The 25,805-nt window shown below is 38.0% G+C and overlaps 1 protein-coding gene across 2 annotated transcripts in view; it reads left to right on the top strand.

The window, feature by feature from the left end:
- Positions 1–21,454, top strand: part of LOC149085436 (uncharacterized) — a 30,708-nt gene extending 9,254 nt beyond the window's left edge. The window contains exons 3-6 of one of the 2 annotated variants that reach the window (XM_089233439.1): positions 8,195–8,339; positions 12,364–12,530; positions 14,191–14,306; positions 20,948–21,454. In XM_089233439.1, the coding sequence (XP_089089565.1) occupies positions 8,195–8,339; positions 12,364–12,530; positions 14,191–14,306; positions 20,948–21,022 (503 nt within the window). In that variant the 3' untranslated portion in view covers positions 21,023–21,454. The remainder of the gene's footprint in view (positions 1–8,194; positions 8,340–12,363; positions 12,531–14,190; positions 14,307–20,947) is intronic. The other variant, XM_089233441.1, reaches the window with a different exon arrangement.
- Positions 21,455–25,805: the final 4,351 nt, after the last annotated feature.

The raw sequence follows: 25,805 nt of genomic DNA, 5'->3' as shown, positions 1-25,805 counted from the left end.
TCGCCATCCCCCTCCGAAAACCATCCCGGAGCTGAAAACTGCGTTGCTGCATGAGTGGGATCGATTGCCTAGGGACTTCTCAACTTTGCCTCGCGTTCAGTATGCCGTCGTGCTGTGCGACCTGTCTGACTGTGAGAGGGGATACCCCATATTTACTCATTTGCGGTTTGATCTCGTAACGTGGATTTTGGACATTCCTGCAATGATGAGCTTTACTGACAATTATGTTTGTGTATTATGACTTTTGTATGGTTTATCTCTTTCTCTGCTATAACTGTGTATTCGTACCAAATTTCATTAAAATCTGTCCAATAGTCTTTCAGAAATTCAACATAATATGCTAATTCTCTTAATTTTGCACACGAGTGTATTTACACTAATTTTTGGTGCATTCTGTATTCGGTATTCTCATGGCTTTTGTTTGTTTGATTTTTTTTTATTTCTGATGAAATCTCCTTAATTAATGTTGCGTTTATTACGACGAGACAGTCGGAAATTAAAATTACCATTTATTTTGTGCTCTCTGGATAAAAAAAACAATAATAGCAAAATGCTATTGTTACTTAACAGTTCACTGCACCATTGAAAATATTAAAATTTCAAATCCAAAGTTGATAATTTAATGCCCATTTTAATATTGTTCAGCTAGAGTGCATCGAGATTGTTTGCCACTTGATACGAATTACGTTGTTCAACCTATGGATCAAGGAGGTGTACCATTCAAAGCCCGAAACGTTTTATCGTCATTTCAAGAGCAAGGAAAGTATCAGAAAGTACAAATTACATTTATCAATTATTAATATTTGGGAAACAGTTTCGCAACTGATGATCAAATTTTAATAATTGATAATTATCATCCTATGTGAATATTGATGCTTAAGTTGCAATTTGTAGTCATTTTGCGGAACCAGAATAGATTAATTGGGTAATTCGAACTTTTTCAGTGACTTTTGATTTCGAATCAACTAAGATCGACTGTATATGCAAAATTTGGCAACGTCGCTCTAAAATTGTAGATTTGTATAGAGAACATACGGACACATACAGGGACAGACAGAAAATCAATTTTATATACAGGGTGATAACTATCGACCGCCCAATAATTACACACGTGATTCCTTGTAAAAAACTAAACGAATTAAAAAACGGATTGAACGAATATTAAGTGATTTACAAGGTTTTGAAATTTTGTGACGTGTCATTTTTTTAACGCTCAATTACGTGCCACACTCCGAACGAAACTACATTTTGCTCCAGCAGCGGGTTGTCACTTCTTCAAAATGAACTGAAATCTTCAATCCCATTAGAAGCCAAGTTCGGCCTTCTTCTTTCACGATTGGAGCACGATTTTCCGCGCATGTTTGACTTAGGCTGGTATTACACTATAAATCCCGGCCTAATACTGGCTTTAGTATTTGAACTAGATTGTGAGCGATAGAAAATACTGATTTATTGATTAAAAATAAAATGATATTTGTCAATTTTCTTTTGAAAACTCAAACTTGGTACTCTGGTAAATTTGAAATTGGTAATTTGGTAAACTTGAAAATATTCAGAGAATCGTTCATTATCAGTTAGTAGTTAGGAAAAAATATGACGATATTCACCACGTGTTTTTTTTTTGTTTTTTTTTGTTAAGGAGAACTCTTAATCAAAACAATTTTAATAGTTATAAAATAATTATATCAGGCCTATATTTGGTTTTTCCAAAGGCAGTAAAAACCCGTTAAAGGTAAATACAATACTAACCCTACAGTTGACATGCATCCATTTTGTGATCTGAAGGGATTTTCAATCCTCCAAATCAATCCAACAGATTGATTATTAATTAGAAAATTATTCATTAACGAATAAAAAAAGTGTTTTGAATGATGATTCTTTATTATTATTATTTTATTTTTAACACTTTATTATTATTATTTTATTTTTAACACTTTATTATTATTATTTTATTTTTAACACTTTATTATTATTATTTTATTTTTAACACTTTATTACTATTATTTTATTTTTAACACTTTATTATTATTATTTATTTAACTGAACCTCTTCCCGAGGCGAGTTAACTGAGCCCGAGTAGATGGGAAAAATAATAAATTCGATCTCTCTCTCTCTCCCTCCTTCATACTTTATGGTAGGGGTGGCCAACAGCTGGCCCACGGGCCTCTGACAAGGTGAAACTAATTATGAAATTAAAATTAATAACTTACAAGGTGTTAAATAAAATTTGTGATCATTATTCGACAGCGGAAAACTACTTACATTCATTATTGTTAGTGACGAAAAGAATTTACTATGTTATCACAAAGGCCCGGATGATGTTGCTCTAAAAATCTTGAAAAATGACTGAAAAATGCGTTCAGAGTAATATATAACAAAGTTCTCTTCCGAAACTGAGTATGTTCGATACGTCGAAAGGAAGTTTTGACAGCATCGAAATCATATTTAAACTTTTTTCTCAAGTTTTTTTTTCTCTCTCGTTTAGATTTCATCAAAGATAAAAAAATTTCTAACAAACGAGTTATAATTCATGAATCGGTTAGTAACACTAACGTTACAGGGCTCTGACTTCGAGGGCCGAGACGAATCTTATCATTTGTTTTGTTTTTTTCACAAAAAATTCAGTATTCAGAGTCCCGTGAAGCATCTGATCGGAGGGCCCTGTTGCTAGATGTGATGGGGGAGGGGGGGCATGACTTGTATACTGGAAGAGTGGGAATAGGGTTTTTCCAGTGGAAAACGAAAAGTGACCCCCCCCCCCCTCCCCTATCCCGAGGAAATCCTGTATATGCATGCCATGGTTAGGAGGCCAAAAACACAAAAACATCTTTTATTTTATGAATAGGAAACAGGGCGCCGCGGGTGAAAAAGTTTGAGAACCCCTGCCCTAAGGGTTTGAATCCTGTATATACGGACAACTAGGAACTTTCAGCCCCCTCAATGCTTTCTTCATTTCGGTGCCTTTGACTGTGTATGTGCAAAATAAGCAATTTTAATTAGCTCCAATTTGCGATCTTTTTCTTATGAGTGAAGAAAGTCTTGAGGGCCACCAAACCCATATTTCGGTATGGTAGACCTTCTTAACAATAAATGAATAATTTCTAAGTCATTGTACTTTTGTTTCGCTTTTCACATTGAAAACACCACAGTAGAGGTGGCAACGCCAAGGAAACATTTTAGGGTGAAGACCAGGGTTTCTGGACGACCCGTGTATACGAAATACTAGGGAGTCCGCATGAGGGAGACATGCATTGTAGACTCATGAATTTCCCAGGTATAATTTTCAACCCCTTACAAAGTTTATTGGGAGGGGGACCAGCACTCTGAATCTCTAGGTTTAGGTACAAAGTTTGACCCACGTGGTATACGCAAGATGAACTTTTATCAATACGCATACACGATTTGCGTTGCGATAATCGAATTTACGATTTAAAAAAATTCTCAGCCAAAAGGTTACTAAAAAAAACATTTTCACGGAAACCAGAGAGTACGGTTTAATTAAACTGAAAGATATGTAATTATATTCTGTTAAAATGGGTCACATGGCGTAGGTGTTAAAATTGTTAGAGTGGCACGCCATTGAAAATGGTATTAATTGCGACACGGCCATTAAAAAGAAATTGGTCATCCTTGGAATAAAGCAGGGTTCACACAAAAATTGTGCGCCGCCAACCTTTTTCAGGGGTGCAGCAGAGTGGTGGCTCTGACAAATGTTTTTCGAAGACATCCTTTGTTACACTGCTCTGGGGAGCCGCGGATAAGAGTAGGGTTTTATGAACCCCTGGTATATAAAGCTTTAGCAACCCATCCGAAAGCTATGAAACTTTGGGAATGTTTTAACCCTCTATGAGTCAGCGCCATAAAGAAGCATTGAATTAAACTAAAAACTGACGTTGGTTTGCTCTCTTGGTATATTTTTAATTGAAACAATATATAAACCCAACAATTTAATTAATTTGAGTGGATTTTTAAATTAGCTAAAATGGTTAATTTGGGCAAAATACGCAGTTTTCCTTGATTTTAATGTCACCTATAAACAGATGAAATCTTGCTTAGTAAAGTTGAATAGTTTTACCTTGAATTTCATTTCTAATTCCCTCATTTTGGTGCGATTTTATAACTCTTTGAACATGTAAAATTTCAGCAGCTCTCAAAAGGACACCAAAAAGCAAAAAGCAATCAACTTTCTAGATAAAAAAAATATTGTACCTATATAGCTTTATTTTGAACTGAAATGGCACAGAAAGTTGTATTTTACTGCTGCAAGACTCCTTGGAGACATCATTAATGAAACAAACGATTTATATGCTATTAAATGTATTACTTTTCCCATTTATAATATGCATTTCAAATTACACAAAACAGGTTGGTTAAGAATTCTGCTCCAGCGGGTAAGAGTAATGTTATCGTGTTTGATAACGTACAATTCATCTGGTTTTTGGTGCAGTCTTCGTATTTAGCGACTGTTGACCAGTCTGCGGTGAGCCGCCGCAATACTAAAAGAAATTTGAGAAAAGAAATTGTTACAATGTTGTTGTTTTTTTAACATGTATTTGCAATGTACAGCGAAACCCGTGTTAGTGATACTGTCTATAACGATAAACTTGCTTATAATGATATTTTCTTTGGTCCCGGCGGAATCCCTATTCAATACGAAATAGCGCAAATATTCAAACTGTCTACAACGATAATTTAATAAATATCTATAACAATATTTTTTGTAGGTCTCTACAGTATCGTTATAGACAGGTTTTACTGTATATTCAAATATACAAGGGACCAGAGGGTAAATGAAAAGGTGGGAAAGAGAAATTAAGAGCAAAAATATATTTAACAAAAAACCCTTTCCGACGTTCCCCCCACCCTACCAGGTGTTTTCCATGTATCTCTCCAACAGAATCATTTCCACTGTCATTTTTCATAGAGTTTACAACGTGCTTTGCTTGTGAAAATTTTCTACAAACACTATGATTCCGTGCCCAAGTGGCTTGGTGATAAGATGCTCATCTACCATCGCCGTCAAGTCTCAGGTTCGAACCGGGGGAAAGGATATATATAGATAGCAAGATATTTTCCCTGACAAACTTGAGGCAACCACCGACAGATGGCTCCTTAATTTCCTACCCAACTCGTTAACGGCAGTAAATTGCAGTATAGCGATGTGGCTGGAGTTGGTGTGGGGTGAAGAAGAAGTGGCTATGCCAGTGTTTTTAACTTTTCTTGTCCCACGGCGCACAAGCTACCTACAGTTGAACTTTTCGCGGCATACATGAATTGAGAGTTTAAAAAGAAAGAAATGATGTTTAGACTCTTTTAGAGTCCAAGAGAGATTTAATCCATTTCTCTTAAAAATTTATTAGTCGTGGTACAACTACGATCCTCTCATGGTACACCAATGTAGCACGGCGCAGCGGTTAAAAAACACTGGGCTACGCGGAGATTTTCTTTATAAGGGATACTTCGAGAGAAATACAGTCAATCCCGCTTATAACGTTTTTCAAAAACTCTCATGGAAAAACGCTTTAAACGGGAAATCTCAATGAGTATTAGTGATATTTGAGAACCCAAAAATCGGTCGTTCAAAGCGGGAAAATGTTCTAAGTGGGAACGTCATAAGCGGGATGCTCTGTGTATGTGTATCCTAACTCTTCATTAAGATGCTCCTGAAGTTTCATAATTTTTTGATGGGTAGGTAAGGCCATTTTGAAAGTTTTGAGCATACAACTTTGATTACAGACTCCCTGTGCATATTTCGTTTTTAAAAACTTTAGGAATTGCATAAAATTTAATAACAATATATAATAATATCATATATTTTAATAACAAGAAAAAGTTATTATGATATCTCTAACGTTGGAGAAGAGAGCGGGGTGGGGAAACCTAAGTGATAGAACAATAAATTTGGTAGTCTTTTCCCCTTCAGCCAGTCATTTCTTACACTTTTTTCCCTGTCATTTTCCCACATTTCGGGGGGGAACACATCCCCAAGTCGTCGTCGTCCCCGCTACTGCCTTGGAGAGGGAGAGATAGGACAAAATCGATAGACGTGTTCCGAAAATGTTGCGCGATTTGTTGCTCAATTTGTTGCTGAGTGTGGACATACCCATGGCCCCCACATAGGGGGGGGGCTGACAGGGCTCTAGCCCTGGGGCCCGGGACGGTTATCATCATATTTTTACTTTTTCATGCTATAAATTAACTGCAGAAGGGGCCCGTTAAAAGTCTGACCGAGGGCCCCGCAAAAGATCCCAGCCTAGGGGCCCCGCTACAGGATGTGGGGGCCATGGACATACCTTTATATCACGGCTATATAACGCCCCTGAGAATCCTCCTGTTTTCTTCACATTTTTAGCTTCTCTACTTACATTTGCTAAATAGCCTGTCATTGTGATGGGACGGGAAAGTAAAATTAATCGAAGAGAACACAAAAGACCGGAATCGTAACCTGCTATGTGCTTTCTAGGAGAGTATCTCCAAATTCTTTCTATTTGAAACGCAATGCTTCTGTTCAGGTCTTGTATTCATTTGTCGTGTTTCCCAAACATGGTCATAAAATTAGTTCCATGGAGGAAAGAACGACTTTTTTTTTGCTGCCGGTTCTTTGCATATTTTTCTCAGTATTAGGATTTTATAATAGGCACAAGGTTGCTTGTACAGTTTTCAGAATTGGAAACTGGAAGGCCCCTCCCCTCTGCCCCCCCCCCCAATGAATCTTTCCTCTATTTCTTTCCCAAGCAATGATAGAGAAATTGATTAATTTTTCAACAAATATTTCCATTGATTTTTTTTTGAAAATTTCTTATATTCCATTGCATTATTGTGTTGCAACAGTATTTTTTACGATTTCCCGGGAATTTTTCTCGAGATTTCAGGAACGAGAAATCTTAAAAAATTCCCAAGAATGTGTGTGGAAACCCTAACCGAGACACAAGTAAAGCATTCTAAAGCTTCTCAAAAACTATGAAAGCTCCTTAGAAAAATGCTAATAAAAAGAGACTGCCTATAAATTTGAACTTTTGAATAGTATTTTTCTTATTCTGCAAGAAACTGTAGTCGCTTTTCCTAGTTTAAAAATGTCAGTTATTGTGCCAATGTACATAAATGTTCATGATTTGTTATCTCCGAGAATAAATAATTGAATGTTATAATATAATGTATGTATTACAAATATACGTACCCATGATATTTTTTATACGACCGTTCTTTCAGTACGATTGAATGAAGGCGTTGAAATTACCGTATTTCTCGTAATAAGCACCACAGTAAGGGAGAAAAAACACATAGCAAATATTTGTGAGCTTTACGTGAGTGCACCACCTTTTCTAAAATGAAGTTCAATTTTAAGTTATGGAATTATAATGCGTGTATTTTACATCATTCCACGCGCAAAACATTGTTGGAAAATAATTATAAGCATGAATGATCAGTATGTATAAATTCTTAATACCGTGAACTAGAAGTTGAATAAACTAACGAATGAAGAGATTGGAAAAATAATTATTATTATCCCAACGCGATTATAATGGTTTATAGTTTCAGGATATTTTGTCGGTTTCTTTCAAATTTGTTTTTGCACAATCGTAATTTATTTTCTGCACAATAGTAGATGCGTGGTATCCTAGGCCGATATAAGACACTACTGCACCAAAAGATGTTCGGAAGTAATGCGAGTTTAGTTATAGTAAATAAAGCTCAGTTCTTGTCAGAAACTTTTCTGACACAGAGGTACAACAAAAACGGTGCTAAGATAACCGCTTAAATCCATTTTTTACCTCAGAAATTCTCCCTTCCTTACAAAGTGGTTAGCGCAACAAAATGTCTCGGCGAGAAATTGAAAGAAAAAACACGTTGTATGATGTTGCCGATAAGAACGACCAGCGTTCTACAATTCACAAACTAACGACGATCAACCTATAAACTGTAGGTTCCAGTCTCAATATCTTAGTATGTGGAAAACGCCCGTGGTGCGACAAAAATGAAGAAACTATTGTGTGTCCAAAAGCTACAAGGGGTTTAAAACTACGTTTTAAAAAAACTAAGCACCGCGTTGATAGTTCTGAGAAATACGGTGATTAGTTTCATCGATACCTACTAAAATTTACTGAATTTTGCTTTGATGCATGTGAATGGAACGAAATTTACGACAATTCTTAATCTTATTCTGGATATGTCCTCTTCCATATTTATTGCACAGATGATAATGCAGTTGATGAAAAGGGAGTCAGTCCCACTTCTCCAGAACTTCCGACTCCGCGTGTTGATGTGAACATGATCATTATTATGGCTGTACTTGCAATAATGTTTCTTGGAATATGTGTAGCCCTACACCTTTTCAGCAAGTAAGTAAAATACGAATTCATATTTTATCAGGTTTTTCTTCATACTTTCAGGATTTACTCGTTGACAGAAATACACTGCTGGCCACCGTAAATGCAACACCCTGAAGGAAGCATGCAAATAATATGAAATTTACAACATGCATTAGCGGAGGTGAGATATGCAAATGATTAGAATTTCAGCGCAGACGCACATCACGCGCGCCTGTGGCGCCACTTCAAAGTGCTATTTAAGGCTTGGAGATTTCGACGATTTGATGTAGGGCAATTGTGTTTTTCTTGTGGTTTTTTCAAAAAAACGATCAATTATGCCTCGTAGAAAACAGCGATCATCTTTTGATCAAGTATCCGAGTTCGACAGAGGAAGGATAGTGGCCTACCGAGATTGTGGATTATCTTTCAGGGAAATCGATAGTCGTGTTGGACGAAACCAAACAACTGTAATGCGGATATGTGATCGTTGGATGCAGGAGGGTACGACGGACCGACGTGTTCGATCGCATCCACCTCAGTGCACCACTTCACGTGATGACAGGCGCATTGTGCGTATGGCAGTGGCGGATCGCTCAGCGACATCACGAACCATAGCACAACACATTCAGTCTGTACCGCATCATCCAGTGTCTGCGCGTACCATTCGACGCCGTTTACAGCAGAGTGGTCTGTCCGCAAGACGTCCATTGCTTCGTCTACCCTTGACGCAGAACCACAGACGTCTCCGCCGCCAATGGTGCGATGAAAGAAGGATGTGGACGGCACAATGGAATGAAATTGTCTTTACTGACGAGTCACGCTTCTGTCTGCAACACCACGATGGTCGGATTCGAGTCTGGAGACACCGTGGAGAGAGGATGCTGAACAGCTGCGTTATGCACCGCCACACTGGTCCTGCACCGGGTATTATGGTATGGGGCGGTATTGGATATCACTCTCGCACTCCTCTAGTACGCATTGCCGGTACTTTAAAAAGCCAGCGCTACATCTGCGAGGTGTTGGAGCCAGTTGTCCTTCCTTACCTTCAGGGCTTGCCCACAGCCATATTTCAACAGGATAATGCGCGACCACACGTGGCACGCATTGTCCAAAGGTTCTTCGTCAATCGCCAGATTGAATTGCTTCCCTGGCCAGCTCGCTCTCCAGATCTTTCGCCGATAGAAAACATGTGGTCCATGGTTGCTCAACGATTGACCCAGATTACATCCCCAGCTGCCACACCAGATCAACTTTGGCAACGCGTGGAAGCTGCTTGGTCTGCTGTACCTCAAGAACACATCCAAAGTCTCTTTGAATCAATGCCGAGGCGTGTGGCAGCGGTGATCTCCAACAATGGCGGCTACTCTGGCTACTGATTTTGGCAGGAACCACACTTCACAGAAGTCTATAAATTTAATCATTTGATGCTTGGTCAACATGTTATCTACAAAATAAATATTGTTGCGATATCTCTTGTCTTTCTTGGTGTTGCAATTTGGGTGGCCAGCAGTGTAAATATTTTAAAAACGTTGGCATTGATCTACTTCCTCAGTGAGAAATTTTAATTTTACACACACTCTTTTACACACGTGTTTCTCAAAGCGTGCGGCACCAACCTTTGTCATGGACGTTACGGTGACCTGGATATATTGAATTGTGTGCCTATTTATGCTTTGAAGAACAGGGCGTCTATAATTAAAAGACCCTGTTTTAAAGTAGCCTACAGGCGAAACCAGTCATCAGAAAAACCAGTCAGAAAAGTGTGAAATTTTGTGGAAACTTCATGAAGTGATGGGAATTTGTTTCGAGGGAAAAAGATTAGTTGCACATGTCGCCACCAGAGGGCGTTTTATTAAGAAATGATACATTTAGGCAAACGTTTATAATTTTAACAATTGTTACTGCAACAAAACACGTTCCACATGATGGCCATCATTTTCAGATACCATGTGAAATCGCAAAATGGCATGTTCCACAACTGACCGAAGTGTGTGCGGAAAATGTTCAGCAGGTGGCATGAAATGCTGCCTTTAAGGTCAGGTAAAGTTATTGGATTGTCACGACTTACCAGACGTTTCAAATGCCCCCAAAGCCAAAAATCGCATGGATTAAGGTCCGGGGATCGGGGAGGCCAGAGATTAGGGAAGTTTCGGCTGATGACACGTTCTTCTGTAAAATGGGTTTTAAAAACATTCTTAACACACACTGCAATGTGTGGAGGCGCTTTTTCTTGCATTGAAGATTGTGTCTGTAAGGCAGTGACGTGCTTGCAGAGCCGAAACAACTTCGTTCTGTAACAGCAATGCTGCATATCACTTCCCGGTGATCGAACATATCACTGGACCTGTAGAACGTAACTTCTAGTAGAAGTAGAGACCGAGAATAAATGATGCAGTATATCCACATCATATCGTCACTTTTGGTTAATGCAACAGAACCTCCAAGATAGCGTGTGGATTTTCTGGTTCCCAAATTCGGCAGTTGTGAGTATTGGCTGCACCATCCATGTGAAAATGCGCTTCGTCTGTCCAGAGGATATTCCAAGGCCATTCTGAATCGACCTCAACGCGAGCTGGAAACTGCAGTGAGAACCGGAGTCGAGCGTCATAATCATGTGGAAGCAACCGTTACACAAGTGAAGTTTGTACGGAAAATATCGGAGGATATTCCGCATGATCTTATGGACAGTTGGACGTGGCCTATCCAACGCCTGTCCTACACGCCTGACACTAGTGCTACCACGAAAATTTGAAGCTCTGTCCTCTTCCACCTAAGGCGAAACCTCCTGTACTGCGTCTATAGAAACTGGTTTTCTTCCTCTTCCAGGACGAACAGCCAACAATCCTGGCTTTCAAATGTCGTTATCATACTCCGAAGGTTTTTATCATTCGTTGGACTTTTTCGAATCCTCTTCCAAGACCGATATTTCCGTAGAGCAGTTACTGCGGAATTGCTGTTTTGGTAAAACAATTTGACCAAGAAAGCACGATCTCGTAAACTTATCGTCATTGTGAGCAGCAAACACATTGAGAAACGAGATCTCCGCGAATGTTTCTAGGTTTTATAACAGCTACTGCGTGACATCACATAAATTTACATGTTTACTACAGGTATTCAAATTGAAACTCCCTCTGGTGGCGACATGTACAACTGACTTTTTCCCCCTGAAACAAATTCCCACCACTTCATGAAGTCCTCCACAAAATTTCACACTTTTGTGATGACTGGTTTCACCTGTAGGCTACTTTAAAATAGGGTCTTTTAATTATGGACACTCTGTAGTTCTTTTACATGGGAAAATATCTATAAAACTAATCTGGAGAGCCGTATATGAGCCATGAATTGGGCAAGGGAGCCGCTGGTGACAAAAGTTTGAGAACCACTTCTCTAGATCATTGGAGCAATTCGCAAAGGTCTTACAAATGTTACTAATGCCGCTGTGGTGGTCGAGTGGTCATAGTGACGGACTCGCATCACCCGGGTTCGAGCCCCACCGTCGCCACAGTGGTGGTCGGCTGAAGTTGGTTTTCTGTGGTTCCCAACTTCGAGGCGCAAATGCGAGCCGATCTCCCCGTTAAAAAGTCTCGCCACAGAGAGGAACAGGCCTACAAACAGTACAGATATTCAGTCACTACACATCACTCACTTCACTTCTGAGATATAGATGGCAGCATAAATCATACATAACACTAGATACGCACTCAGACTGTTAGGTACACATACTTACAATTCCGGCACAACTCACTAGGTAGTAAATTGCCTATGGCAATAGACCTGAGTTGTGCTCGGTTTGAAAAAAAAAATGTTACTAATGTCTTAAAAAAAGTATTACATAAATGAAACTCCATAGAACGGAATAAATTTTATGTGTTCATACTCACTGTATTTCTTTCATCAATAGGAAATTTTTGAATTTTATTTTGGTATTGGAATTCAACTCTAATATGTTTGAAATTTTTCTATTCTGAACTAAGAAGAATATATGAATTGCAATAAAAAGGGTTTTTTTCATTTATCATAGATTTTAAACAAATCTTCTTTCTTTTATACGTAGAGCACGTTTTAGGAACCACAGAACCATATTTAATTCTCCTCATCCCCGTATTATGCATATAAAACTGGGGAAAAAAAGGGGTGGTAGACGACCAAGCCATGTAGAAGGACCTGGTTCGAGGCAGCTCAGTATCTGCTCTCAGATGTCTCCTTTACACACTCGCAGAGGTAAGTTTGTTGCACTTATAATCATTCAAATCCAATAATTGTTGTATACAATTTTACAGGGCCGTACCAGAAATTTATTTCGGAAGGAGGGAACCAACTAGTATTTAGGAAGGTGGGGTACAAAACTGATACACGGTAAACTTAACATGAGATCCATATGCAAGCATTCCCAAATTTTTTGGATAGCGGACATGTCGCAAATGTTTACTTTAGAAACATACTTTCAGTTACAAAAAGTTTTCAAATGACGTGGGGTTACTCAAATTGTCTTGAATTTTCCAAGGTGTTGCATACATAAAAAAAATAGAAAAATTAACTTTTTATTTAGACCCTATGTGCTAAAACTTGCAACCAGTGAAATAAATGTAAATGCGGCTCCGAAAAATCATTCAGAAAAACTGCATGTTTTTGAATGTAATATTAACCGAGATATTTCACTTTGAAGTTTTCAGCATTTATCACCAATGATTAAAGGCATGGTTCACAAATCGCGAAATGCAAATTGAATTCAAAGTTGTAAAAATTCTGTAATTGTCAAAATAATTGTCAAAAAAAACTAAAATGTGATTACTATTTACTGTGAACAATAAAACAAATTGGTTGAGTTCATTCTATTTGTGTACAGTCCCTACAAACGGCAATTTTTGAGCCAATGTAAAAACTATTTACCCACATTTTTTTAATGATGTTTTTTCACAACTTTCCCCCGTTTTTCGAATTCAAATACGAGTACCTCAGCAAATATTGCACTTAAAAACGTGCAATTTTTTTTTCGTTGGCATCAGTATCAGAGACAGGGCAACAACTTTCTCATTGGGTTTATATAGTTCAATACGGCACAGGGTGTCCGTATAAAAAGCTAACTTTTTTGATTTTAATAACTATACAACCCCCTTGCAACATGAATGCCATATCTGAGTATTAAACATTATTTGGATACTTTTTCTGATTGGAAGTATATATGCCTCTAGGATCAACGGTTCACACTAGTAAAACTTCCTACGCCCTGTTACCTATGCACCCAGTATATTTTACATTTTATACAAAAACAATAAATATCAAGTCAATACGGCCCATCTTCTGTATTCTACACAAACAACGATATGTACACTCATGCACAAATGTTTAGTAGTATAAAATTTATAGCAGGCGATTTCAGATAAAATTTATGATCGTTGTTTTACACAATCACTAACATTATATAATAACTTTAACTCAATATATAAATTTCATCCAATTTTAACTGTTATGAGCATAAATATAGTGAATGAAGAAATGTGAAACATATCACAGAACTATGAATTATATTTTATTCTTATTATTAGTGATAAAAAGTAATTATACACTTCCCCGCAAAAAAAACGCTGAACTGGCTTCAACTTGATTCAAGTTTGAAATGAGAATGGTTAAAGCAAAATTCCCATATAAAAAAAAAAACGTGAATTCCAGAAAAAGTTCGATGTTGAAGTTCTGAACATTTCAGTAATAAATGATTGCAATACGTAGTAAAATAATTAAAATTATTTTTAAAAATCTATGCTTTATGAAACTCTTGTTTCGAAATATTATCAATAGTTGTAAGTTGTTTGGAGTAAACTCACCATTTTTCTTGTATATGCAGCAGTATTTTGGTTTTAATTAAATTTATATATTTAAACAGGTAGCCAAAGTGTCAGTCCTGATTACAAAAGAAAGTCACAGACTGAATGTGGTCCAAGAGAAATAGATGTTCAACAAGATCCTGCTTTGCCGCAGGAAACAAAGGCACAAATTTTAGTAATTTCAACATAAATTTCTTTCATAATTTTTGATAAACAAGTTAGCGTAGTTATTACATACAGTTGAATTTCAAGTAACTTACGAGTTATATATATTACTGTAAAAGCCCGGAATTGACCAATTTGCGAAGTGACGGCCAGTTCGCTAATTGACCAATTTCGTTGTAAACTGACACTGTCAATGTCCAAATTTCGGGCTTTGGCCAGCCAATTCGCGAATTGGCCGAAGATGCCTGGCAAATGTCCGATGTCAAGAGACATGATTCGGGGACATCACCAAGTTGGCGTATTTTTTCGTGATAATTATGCCCACGTTAGATACAGCAACCCATTAAACCGCAGTCAGGATGAGGTTACTACATGTCTGTGTTATTATTTTTACGGTTTTGCTTTCGTCATATGAAGCTAATCCAATACAGCTTCTATATATAGCCATGTACCACACGTTGGCAATGAAAAAATGGATTTGGCGCATATGGGACCGTCTTACATCAGCACATCGAAATTTGGCCAGGTATCTCTGGCATCATCGCGAGTCGACCAGCAAAAGCCAAATCATTTCTGAAATTCTCATTATCGGCCCATTCGCGATATGACCGGTCATTTCGCGAATTTTTTTTGGGCTTTGGCAGTAACATATACATGGTTGAAAATGAAATCCAAACTACAAGGAGGAACAAAACCAGGTACATGAAAACTCTCAACATATTTATTACACTAAGGAATTAAAATTAGGGCTGGGAATCGATTAAAATTTTTGACTGGCAAATCAAAATTCTTTAATTGATTAATCAACTGATTAACTGAATTTTAATCAAATATTTTGAACGCTAACCATTCATAGCAAACGTAGTTTGGTAAATGCGGGTAAAATGCGTTTTATACCCGTATTTATGCTGTTTCCCCCCAACCTTTCTCCTTTTTTGAATTCAAATATCTCAGCGAATATCGCACGTGGAAATGTGGATTTTTTTTCGCCTCAGGCGAGAGAGGGCATCAACTGTCTAATTGGAGTTTTGAGTACAGGGTGTCCGTATGAAAAAAAAATTTTGTGCATGTATATAGACTTATATACACGCAATTTTCGAGCTATAGATAAAATATAATTATATTAACTGATACGTTTATATTCCTCCAGTCGTTGCCCATAATAAATTGTTATTATTTCTATTATTATTATTTTATCATTTTATATTGTTTTCCTTTTTTTTGCTAATCATGATTACACACTAATTTCATTGCATACACCAGATTCACCAATAAATATCAATATTTGTGCAAAAAAATCATGAATTGTATAACAACCTCTATTACGTTTATACATAGATAGTGCTCTGTTTTCTCTTCTCCGTCTCCAACTTTTTTTGTTTGTTTGTTTATAATTTTTTTTTCTCGTTAGTTTTTCATTTTAATGTGGATCTATTATGCACATAAAGACCCTTACGCACATGTACCCTTATGAAATTGGGCGCGGGTAGCCCAGGTCGATAAGATACTCGCCTAAAGTACCAAAGGATGTGCAGAGGTGTCGCGAGTTCGATACCCGGTTCGTCCTCGTCAGAAAACTTTCCTGACACAGGGGTACAACAGAAACGGTGACATGACCACAGAAAAAATTGCTACCGCAGGGAGTCCCCCATCGAGGGGTTAGCGCGCCAATCCCTCGACGAGTATAAAAAACAAGCCTGCCGTTCGGAATCGGCAATAACTTGTAGGTCCCTGTCTAACTAGCCCTCGTGTGCAGAAAATGATCGTGGTGCCACGAAAATGATCGAATGACCTTATGAAATTGGTGTGTCCACCAGTATGGATCCCTTGATGGATTTTTTTTTTATTTATACGTTTTGTAACAATAATAATGACAATAAAATTGAAATTGAAATATAACCCCCGCGCAATATGAATGACTTATCTGAGGTCCACGCGTTTTATTTGGATACTTTTTCTAATTGTAAGTATTCCTTCAGCGAGATTCGATTCAGTAGATCAGCGGTTTGCCAGACATTTGCGGTGCATGCTGTTAGCTATGCAGCCTTGTATGTAATATTGATTGATGCTATAAACATATATTTTATTCATTTCACTCAACTATTTTCTAGATGCAAACAAATATAGATAGATTCACAGAAATTCTGGCCACCCACATGAAGCAATTTAATATGCTGAAAATATTTGTCATACCCTCTGGAATTTCTTAACTCTGAGTTTCTCTTTTTTTTAGAAAATCCGTAATTTTAGTTACCTAATTTTGAAACTACTTTCGATTTACATACTGTTGTTTGTTTTCCTAAGAAACTAAATAATATCTAAGGAGGAGTTGCGCTTCCAAATAGTACGGGGGGGGGGGAAGGATTGATGCTTCTCGAATGCCAAAACTGCTGTTTACAGCGGAGACAATATATTTTGAACTCTCTGTCTCTTTTCTCCTAAAACTCTCATTAAACTCAATTTGGAACAGAAATCCTCTCCAGTTGAATCAACTTGTATTTGCCAATGCCGAAAAAGTTAATAAAATTATTTGTTCAAGAAAATTTAAATACGCTGTCACTTATGTAAAATATTATATGTAGGAACATTAGTTTAATTCATATATAATCGGTTTCGTCAAATAAATCAAGTTAATTTATAAACTTTTAATGAGAACTTGAATCGGAACGTATGTGAACGTATTCCACAGAGTAGTATAGTATAGGAAGCGCGGGGGAAAAACCATTATATCATTATTATTGTTATTATTATTCTAATTTAAAAGATTACGGGAACCTGAAACTTGTATTTTTATAAAATTTGGATTCTTGTCGTTTCATGACAAATTTATGGTATTTAAAAATGAATGTCATATTTGAGAATTGTCATATGTTCGGGGGATAATATGAAATAGTCTAATAATATGAAATAGGGGGGGTTCAAAATAAAGAAAACTGACTAAATTGATCAGAAATAAAATTTAATGAACCTATATAAACAATGAAAAATAAAATTTCATAGTTTGTTTTTATAGTGGAGGGTGGTGATGCCATAAAGTCATTTACAAAAGTCACAGATGCAATATTCTTTCTCTGCCCCAGAACCATTAAAGTCCCATGAACAGGACACACATTATTCTCAGACCTCTCCTCGTCACCTGCCAAAACGTCCCGTCTTGTACAGATTTTCCAGACCAACTTAGATGATATTTGGAGTAGGCCTATTCCATATAACTCGACGTACTACCTCGGAAAAAAATAGCGTCCTATCTAACCGAAAGGAAGCGTCATCTAAAAAATAAGCACAGCACAATAAAATACAACTCTAATGATGTACATTGTGCTTACTTTTAAATTATTGGGCTCTCTTCCGATAATTAATAAACCCTTTTCAAAACTTGCCTGAGTAAATTTCTGGAAGTGGAAAAACAAACCTTGTTTTACAGAAGCCATAATGACGGTGACAATCGAGCAGCAGAGCACATGATGGGGGCATTTTGAAATATTTTATCACGTTCCACTTGGCGACCATACCTGAAGGCGGAGAAAACCCGATATTTCATATCACCCGACTATCCCCTAATCCCTGCACTTCTTATACAACTCCCTAGAATTGGCCAAATTTCAAGAAATCGAAACCACCTGACAGATACATATTCTCTTTTCCACCACACATACTCCCTGCTATTTTTAATCTTAGTCACATTTTCTAAGATGACTCATTATGGTCTCGAACTGGCTGACATAACTTACAACACAAAATCTTGCTATTCCTCAGCAATTGTCAAGCAGCATATTATGGTGACTGAAGCCGACGGTGAATGCATATAATGTTGCTTAATCAGAAAAATTGTATTCATCACCTTACCGTTTACATATGATAAGCTAAGATAGAAATATAACTTAAGATGGAGATACTTATTTTGTTATTTTGAAGATATCAATTTGTATTTTCTAAATTGGAAAATATATATTTTAAATTTCGACAAGTTTGACTATATGGACAATATTCACTCACACAAATACACTCACACTCACTGAGGTGTTTGAGACTTTCAAACGAATCACGTGGCAAAAAGCAACAATCCTCCTTATAACTAAATTACTTTAAAAAATAAATATAATACTATATACTCACTGTAGCATCAGATTTTCCTATTAAGGGGTCTCATACCTTTTAACATGGCGAAAAAACTATGCTCTAATAGAAATATCATTAAAAATAATATTTAACCTTGATTTATTTCAAATATTTTACACATAGTTTTGATTGTATGTGCTATCTTACGTTGTTAGTTTCGCATATCTCTGATACTTAATTTTTTGTAAATTTTCAAAAAAAAAGCATTAAAAACAGCTTGCGCGTATGATAAAATACCATGACATCAATGCAATTGAATAAAAATCAATTCAAAATATATATGTTACTGCCAAAGCCCAAAATTGGCCAATTCGTAACGGGGCCGGCCACTTCGCGAATTGCGAATGGCCAATTTCGTTAAATATTGACCTGGTGAATGTCTGAAATTCGGACATTGGCCATGTGAATAACATATATATACACGGTGATTCAGGAAAGATGCGAAAAGCTTTAAGAGATGATAGCACACACCAATACAAACAATTGTCATCAAAGAATGCATGGTCTAACATGAAACGCAAACGGCCGCTCCCAAGCGTTAAAATGGCATTCTTGTTGAATTTCCTTGGACGGATCATGTTGATCCCTTGGGAATACGTGAGGATCACGTTATCATTAAAAAAATTTATCTGGAGAAAAAGAACACCATGCATGCAAATGTAACCTGGGGAAGAAGAAGAAACAGTATGCAAATCTGCGTCACAGTAAATGAAAGGCGTGCACGCCAGCCCTGTGAAGTTATTCCAGAGTGCAAAACCGTTCTAACAGTTTTAACGTACGGGATTGCGTCCGCGCCTTTTATTTTTTCTTCTTCTTCCCCAGGTTACATTTGCATGCATGGTGTTCTTTTTCTCCAGATAAATTTCAACAGGAATGCCGTTTTAACGTTTGCGGAGCGGCCGTTTCGAAACGCGCTAGCCGTTTACGTTTCATGTTAGACCATGAATTCTTTGATGACAATTGTTTGTATTGATATGTACTATCACCTCTTAAAGTTTTTCCCATTTTTTCTGAATCGCCCTGTGTATATATATATATATGTTACTGCCGAAGCCTGAAGTGCGGCCGATTTGCGACGGGGCCGGCCTCTTCTCGAATTGGCCAAGAGTTTTGGCAAATTGCAGAAATGATTCAGACTTTGGCCGGCCATTTCGCGAAGATCCCTGGCCAAAACTCGATGTGCTGATGTATGACGGTCCGGTAGGAGCCAAATCCAGTTTTTTTAATCGCCAACGTGTGATACATGTGTATATATAGCAGCTCTATTGGATTAGCTCCATGTGACAAGAGAGAAAAAAAAAGTGAAATTTGAGAGAAAAAACTATATAAAAATAATTATATAAACATATAGTTTTTTCTGCCAAATTTTGGAGAAAAGAAATGATTATCGCATCGTGAATGCGATTTGATAGTTTGCCATAACAAACGTAGGCATAATTATCACGAAAAATACCCCAACTTGTTATCGGACTTTGGCCAGGGATCGCCGGCCATTTCATGAACTGGAAGATCAGTAATTAACGAAATTGGCCAATTCGCGAAGTGGCCGGTCCCATCGCGAATTGGCCAATTTCGGGCAGTAACATATATAAAGGAAACTTTAGTGTGTTCGTGGAACGAAAGCAAAAGTTTGAGATTTCATTGACTCAATCTCATTTAAAATTTAATTTTAAATATGTATTTTAAAATTTAATTTGAACAGTTTCCTTTATATATATATTGATGTCGTGGTATTTTATCATGCGCACAAGCTGTTTTTAATGCATTTTTTTTGAAAATTTACAAAACATTATCTGAGATATGTGAAGCTTTACAGTGGAATAGGATAGCGCATACAATCAAGAACATGTGTAAAAAATTTGAAATAAACCAATGGTTAAATAGTACTTTTAATGGTATTTCTATTAGAGCGAAGTTTTTCACCATGTTAGAAAGTGAGACTTTAACGCAGGGCCGTCTTAAGAGCATCATGGATCCCTGGGCCAAGTGATTTTTCTGAGGCCCTACCAAGCAAATTCTCAAAAATTTCAACTAGATTTCATTTTGTGACGCCCCTTTTTCTCTTGAGGCCCCCGGGTTGTGCTCGGGTGGGCCCATACGTTAAGACGACACTGCCTTAACCATACTGTGAGCTGGATAAAAATGGATGGAATGCATTTTCTAATGTATCCCAAGAGGGGGCATATAAAGCAACTTTTATAAATATTATGAAATTCTGAATTTTCCGAAAACTCACGCACATTATTTTTTCGAAATTCACTCCTCAATTCATGTTATTTGTACAATATTCATATATTTCTGTGCAAAAATTTAAATTTAATACTTCGTATATTTTAGTTTTCTCTTGCTTCTAGAACAGACTCTTTCAAGTGCGAAACTCAAACATTTTATTGCATCGACAAGTATAATCTTTTCCATTATCACAAACGGAATTGACTTTTGTTTTATGATATTCAACTAATTTTTCTTTTGTTTGCATTTGAAAAATATGATGACTTATCTTCAGGTTATGTGTTTTTCCTTTTGCCGCAGGATGTCCATGATCAGAGAAATGGGAAAAGTCCACTTGCTGTGGAAAGTTCTCCGTCGCCAAAATCCCGCCCATAAACAGTATCTGCTGTCGACGTAGACGACAAGAAACAAAGATGCATTTGGAATATTCTCTCCACTAAAATTTTAATTCAGCTTATTCGTCCCTGCTTCACCGCAGCAACATATTTACCTTTTTCCCAAGGAATGGAAAACGTTGATGCGAAATTATAGAGCAGTCTTTTATTATGAATTTCACAGTATATAAAGAGAATAACGAACAAGAACATTTCCTCTATAGAGGCATATTTTGTAACTCGAATATTTTTATTTTACTCTTTTTTTTTAATTTGCAAATAATCACAAGCTATACCACTTATACAAATATAACACAAAATGACCAAAATATTCCACAGTTGGACGTAGATTTACCCTTTTGGCACAATTCTTCTTTTGTCGTTTTTTATATTAATGGTTTTATGGTTAATAAAATATATTTATTAACTTCTGCCTGATGAGAGCCCTCCACTTTATATTTATCATGTGTTACACTGTTATTATGCAGGTAGCCCATACTTGGATATAATTACGTGCATAGGCGGAGATAGACTTGAAGAGGTCTGGGGGGACACCATAATGATTTTGTCAATCTTTTTGCACACATGTATATTGCGTCACCAGCACAAATCTTTGATGATGCGGGGGCAATGCTTCCCCCCCCCCGTAGCTCCGTCCATGTATAAATGTGCTACCTGCAATAGGCAGTAATACATACTAAGAAAAAATTTATATACACTCGTGTGCAAAATTAAGAGAATTAGCACATTAAGTCAAATTTCTGAAAAACTAGAGGACAGATTTTAATGAAATTTGCTAAAAATACACAGTTATAACAGAGAAAGAAATGTACCATACAAAAGTCATAGTACGCACGCATGATTTTCAGTATTCTCATCATTGCAGGAATGTCCAAAATCCACGTTGCGAGATCGAACCGATAATGAGTCTAGCATGGGGTATGTTCCCCTCTCACAGTCAGACAGGTCGCACAGCGTGACGGCATACTGGACACGAGGCAGTTAAGTCAACTACTACTACTAAATCACACATGCACCTCGTCCATATTCCTCTGCGGAACCTCTAACGAATTGGTACATGCGGGAATGTGCGTGTACGTGTAGTGAAACCTGACGTGAAATTTGTTTCTGTGTAATGCTTGTTATGTGTAGTGCTGCCATCTATTACCAGTTTTTCTGACTATGAGTGAAGTGTAATGATTGAGTAATTTATCGTTGTAGGCATGTTGCTCTCTGTGGCGAGACTTTTTAATGGGGAGATCGGCTCGCATTTGCGCCTCGAAGTTGGGAACCACAGGAAACCAACTTCAGCCAACCACCACTGCGGCGACGTTGGGGGTCGAACACGGATCCTAGCGATGCGAGTTCGTCACTATGACCACTTGACCACCACAGCGGCAGTTGAGCCAACTGCAACATCAAATTCCCTGTGGCAATCGGTCCCACTCATGCAGCAACGCAGTTTCCAGTTCCGGGATGGTTCTCGGAGGGGAATGGTGAGATGCAATTGCCCTTCCAAAAGCGTCCCAGACATGTTCTATAAGGTTTAGGTCAGGAGATCTGGCTGGCCAATCCATACGCCGAATATCCTTACTTTCCAGATAAACGTTGACCAGGTGACCAGGTGAGCCCGATGTGGACGAGCGTTGTAGTCCATGAACAGGAACTGCGCCCCTGAAAAGTTGAACATAGGGCTCTAAAATCTCCTCTCTGTACCCCCTAGCAGTCAGGGACCCTCTGCCGAACACAGGGAGGGATGTGCGGCAGTCCAACATGATGCCTGCCCAGACCATGACACCTCCACCACCATAGTGGTCCATTTCCCTGATGTGGAAGGGATGGTATCAGGTACCAGGCTCATCTGTGAAGAGTACGGTGCGCCACTGAAGTCTGGTACAAGACTGATGTTGTCTGCAAGATGCTAAACGTGCTCTTCTGTGTGCTGCAGTTAGCGGGACGCAAACAGCGGGTCTTCTGCCATAATGCCCTCTCTCGTGAAGCCTTCGGGCAACAGTAAACCGTGAAATCGAGTTCCAGTGGCAGCGGGCAGCTCACTTGAGAGCTGTGATGCTGTAGCAGTCCTATGACGCCACGCTGAAAGTGCCAAATAACGATCCTCATTGGTCGTCGGGGCTCTTCGACGATCTTTTCCAGGTCTTCTCGATATGGATCCAGTGTCCTGAAACTGTTTCCACAAATTGCAGACGACACTGGGCGTAACATCGAGCTCTGTAGCCACCTGAACTTGTGATTGCCCTGCCTCCAATCTACCGACGATTCCCCATCTCATTCCGTCATCCACACGTTTGTGGCTACTCATTTTACCTGTGTGTGTGTGATAGCTTATAAAATTTACCAAACTCTTGCGAGAAACACAGCGAATGTCGCCGAGGAGTTCGAGCACACGAATCGTGGAAAACGCCTCGTGCCCTTATCATCCCCTCCGTGGTCACAGCTCCCACCAAGCGCACGTGTACGCTTACGTATTCGACACTGAATATTTGCATACTTCTACGGTGGCATTATTAGTGCCTTTGTATGAAAATAGACACAAAAATTCGCAAATTCTCTTAATTTGCACACGAGTGTAGAGTGTAGCTAACCAGAGAGAGCCTATTCTCCAGATTTTTTTTCTATCATGCCATGATCATGATTCATGCATTCAGCATGAACTGAAATTGTGACATATTGTCAAAAGATTTTTTATATTTTTATACTTTCGATAAATATTTTTTATGCAACCATGCATGCAACGCACATTTTTATATTACATGTACGGTTTTTTTTTTTTCAAAATATTAGAACATTAAAAATGTTCTGTTAATATTTAACTTTCGAGCTTAGTTCATAGAGATACATTGCTTCTTTCTCAGCCCAAGATATCAAGGAAAAATTTTCTGGATATTATGCTGAGGTGAACTCGGAAAGAAAAGTCGTCTTGTCTCCGCCGGGACTTGATGATCATGCTTGCCCGGTATGCAAGGGGGCCTAGGTTCGTGTCCCGGCGGAGACAAGATTACTTTTCTTTCCGCGTTCACCTCAGCATAATATCCAGAAAATAAATGTTTCCTTGTTTCCTTAGTACATAAAGTTCACAAATTAGAAAACACAATACAGTATGTCAGTAATTTGCGTTTCTGTATTAGAGGTTCTTCTTGAGCATATCAGTGGTATGCATGCAGGGAATTAGTTACATGCTGTTCGGGGGGAGGGGTAGCCAGAAATTTCGTTCGGGGAGGACCAAAGTGATAGAACAATAAATTTTACCATCTTTTTCCCTTTTTTCGGCCATTTTCTCACATTTCGGGGGGGGGGCAACACCCCCAAGTCTCTCCCCCCCCCCTCGCTACGCCCTTGCATGCTGTGAGGTTTGAACCCGTCACGCGAGAGACATGACGGGATGGAAGAGTGTAGGAGGAGAAGGAGGCCCTCGCTGAGCAAACACATTTATACGAATAATCAAAATTAGGATATGATCAAATAACACAATACTGACAGCAATAAATATTTGCATAATTTGCAATAAAAAGTGCACGAAAACATTTAATGTTCATTATATATCGGTCCACGCAGTTCATTCTGTTCGTAAACGTAATATCCCGTCTGCACTTACATTGTCTTTTTATGGAGTGTGCACCAAATTGTCTGCATCGAGGTCTTAGAAGAGATATATTATACCTCTTCTAAGATCGAGATGCTGTGATGGTGGTCGGCCAGTCTGCGTTTTTCGGATATCGACGGTTTCTTTTGCCGTACCCCCCTGCAGCTTTCTTGTTTTTCCATGTGTATATGTGTTCTATGTGGGTGATGTGATTGAGCCGATTAAAAATAAAATCCATGATCACAATCGGAAACGGCAATTCTGGCCTTGCTACCGGCATAATTAGAGCTCTGTCTGAGACTTCATTTTTTCTTTTGAACTATGAAGCTTTTTTCACATGCACTACAAAATTCCTTCGTCTCCTTGACGATACCCTCCCAGTAAAATGAGTACCGGATTCTGTCACCTGTTTTCTTAAGTGCCTCCTCACACGGGGAAACTAAAATTGAACCCGAGTTGCCTCAACTTCAGAGTTGAGTTGACTTGAACCAGTCGAGTTGCCCGTTCTCCCTCACATGGCGCTACTAAAAAAAAATTCAAAGCGCGGGAAAATGAGGTCAGTTAACCTCCTTATCTGTCTATACATTATGAGCCGGGGTAGGAAAAAAAAATTTAGCGATTCCAGCAGCGATGAGTTGATATTGTATTATAATTATAAATAATTACAATCCTACACTATTATTTCCGAAAAGAAAGGATAAATAGACGAAAAATAAGGGTACATCCTATGTCCTTCTTGTTCACGGCTTCATACTTTTGCGCCTTCACTTCTCCTTGAAGTAAGGTGATAATTTGTGGATGCAATATAGCTTCTTCACGTATAGGGGGTGTAATAGCACACAAGATGGTTCTGTGGTGGACTTGTTTTCCCCGCCAAAGGAATAACCGAGTTGATGTGTCTTAAGTTTGCCAAAATGGACTGCCCAATGTAGGTTTAAAATATGTTTTTGCTTTTTAGATTCTGTCTTGTAGCGGGAAGCCAAATCTTCTCTGAAGGGTCTCAACTTTTAACATGGTGAAAAACTATTCTCTATTAGAAATATTATTAAAAATACACTTAACCATTGATTTATTTCACATCTTTTACACATATTTTTGATTGTATGTGTTATCCTATGCCAGTATAAAGTTTCACACATCTCTGACACTCAATTTTTTGTAAATTTTTAATAACAGAATGCAT

This window comes from Pholcus phalangioides, unplaced genomic scaffold, assembly GCF_987345545.1.
Source record: "Pholcus phalangioides strain wild (caught in Gottingen) unplaced genomic scaffold, Ppha-v1.0 ptg000007l_1, whole genome shotgun sequence".
In the NCBI taxonomy this organism is placed as follows: domain Eukaryota; kingdom Metazoa; phylum Arthropoda; class Arachnida; order Araneae; family Pholcidae; genus Pholcus; species Pholcus phalangioides.
The sequence above is the reverse complement of the archived record's forward strand: the minus strand, read 5'-3'. Positions and strand labels throughout refer to the sequence as shown.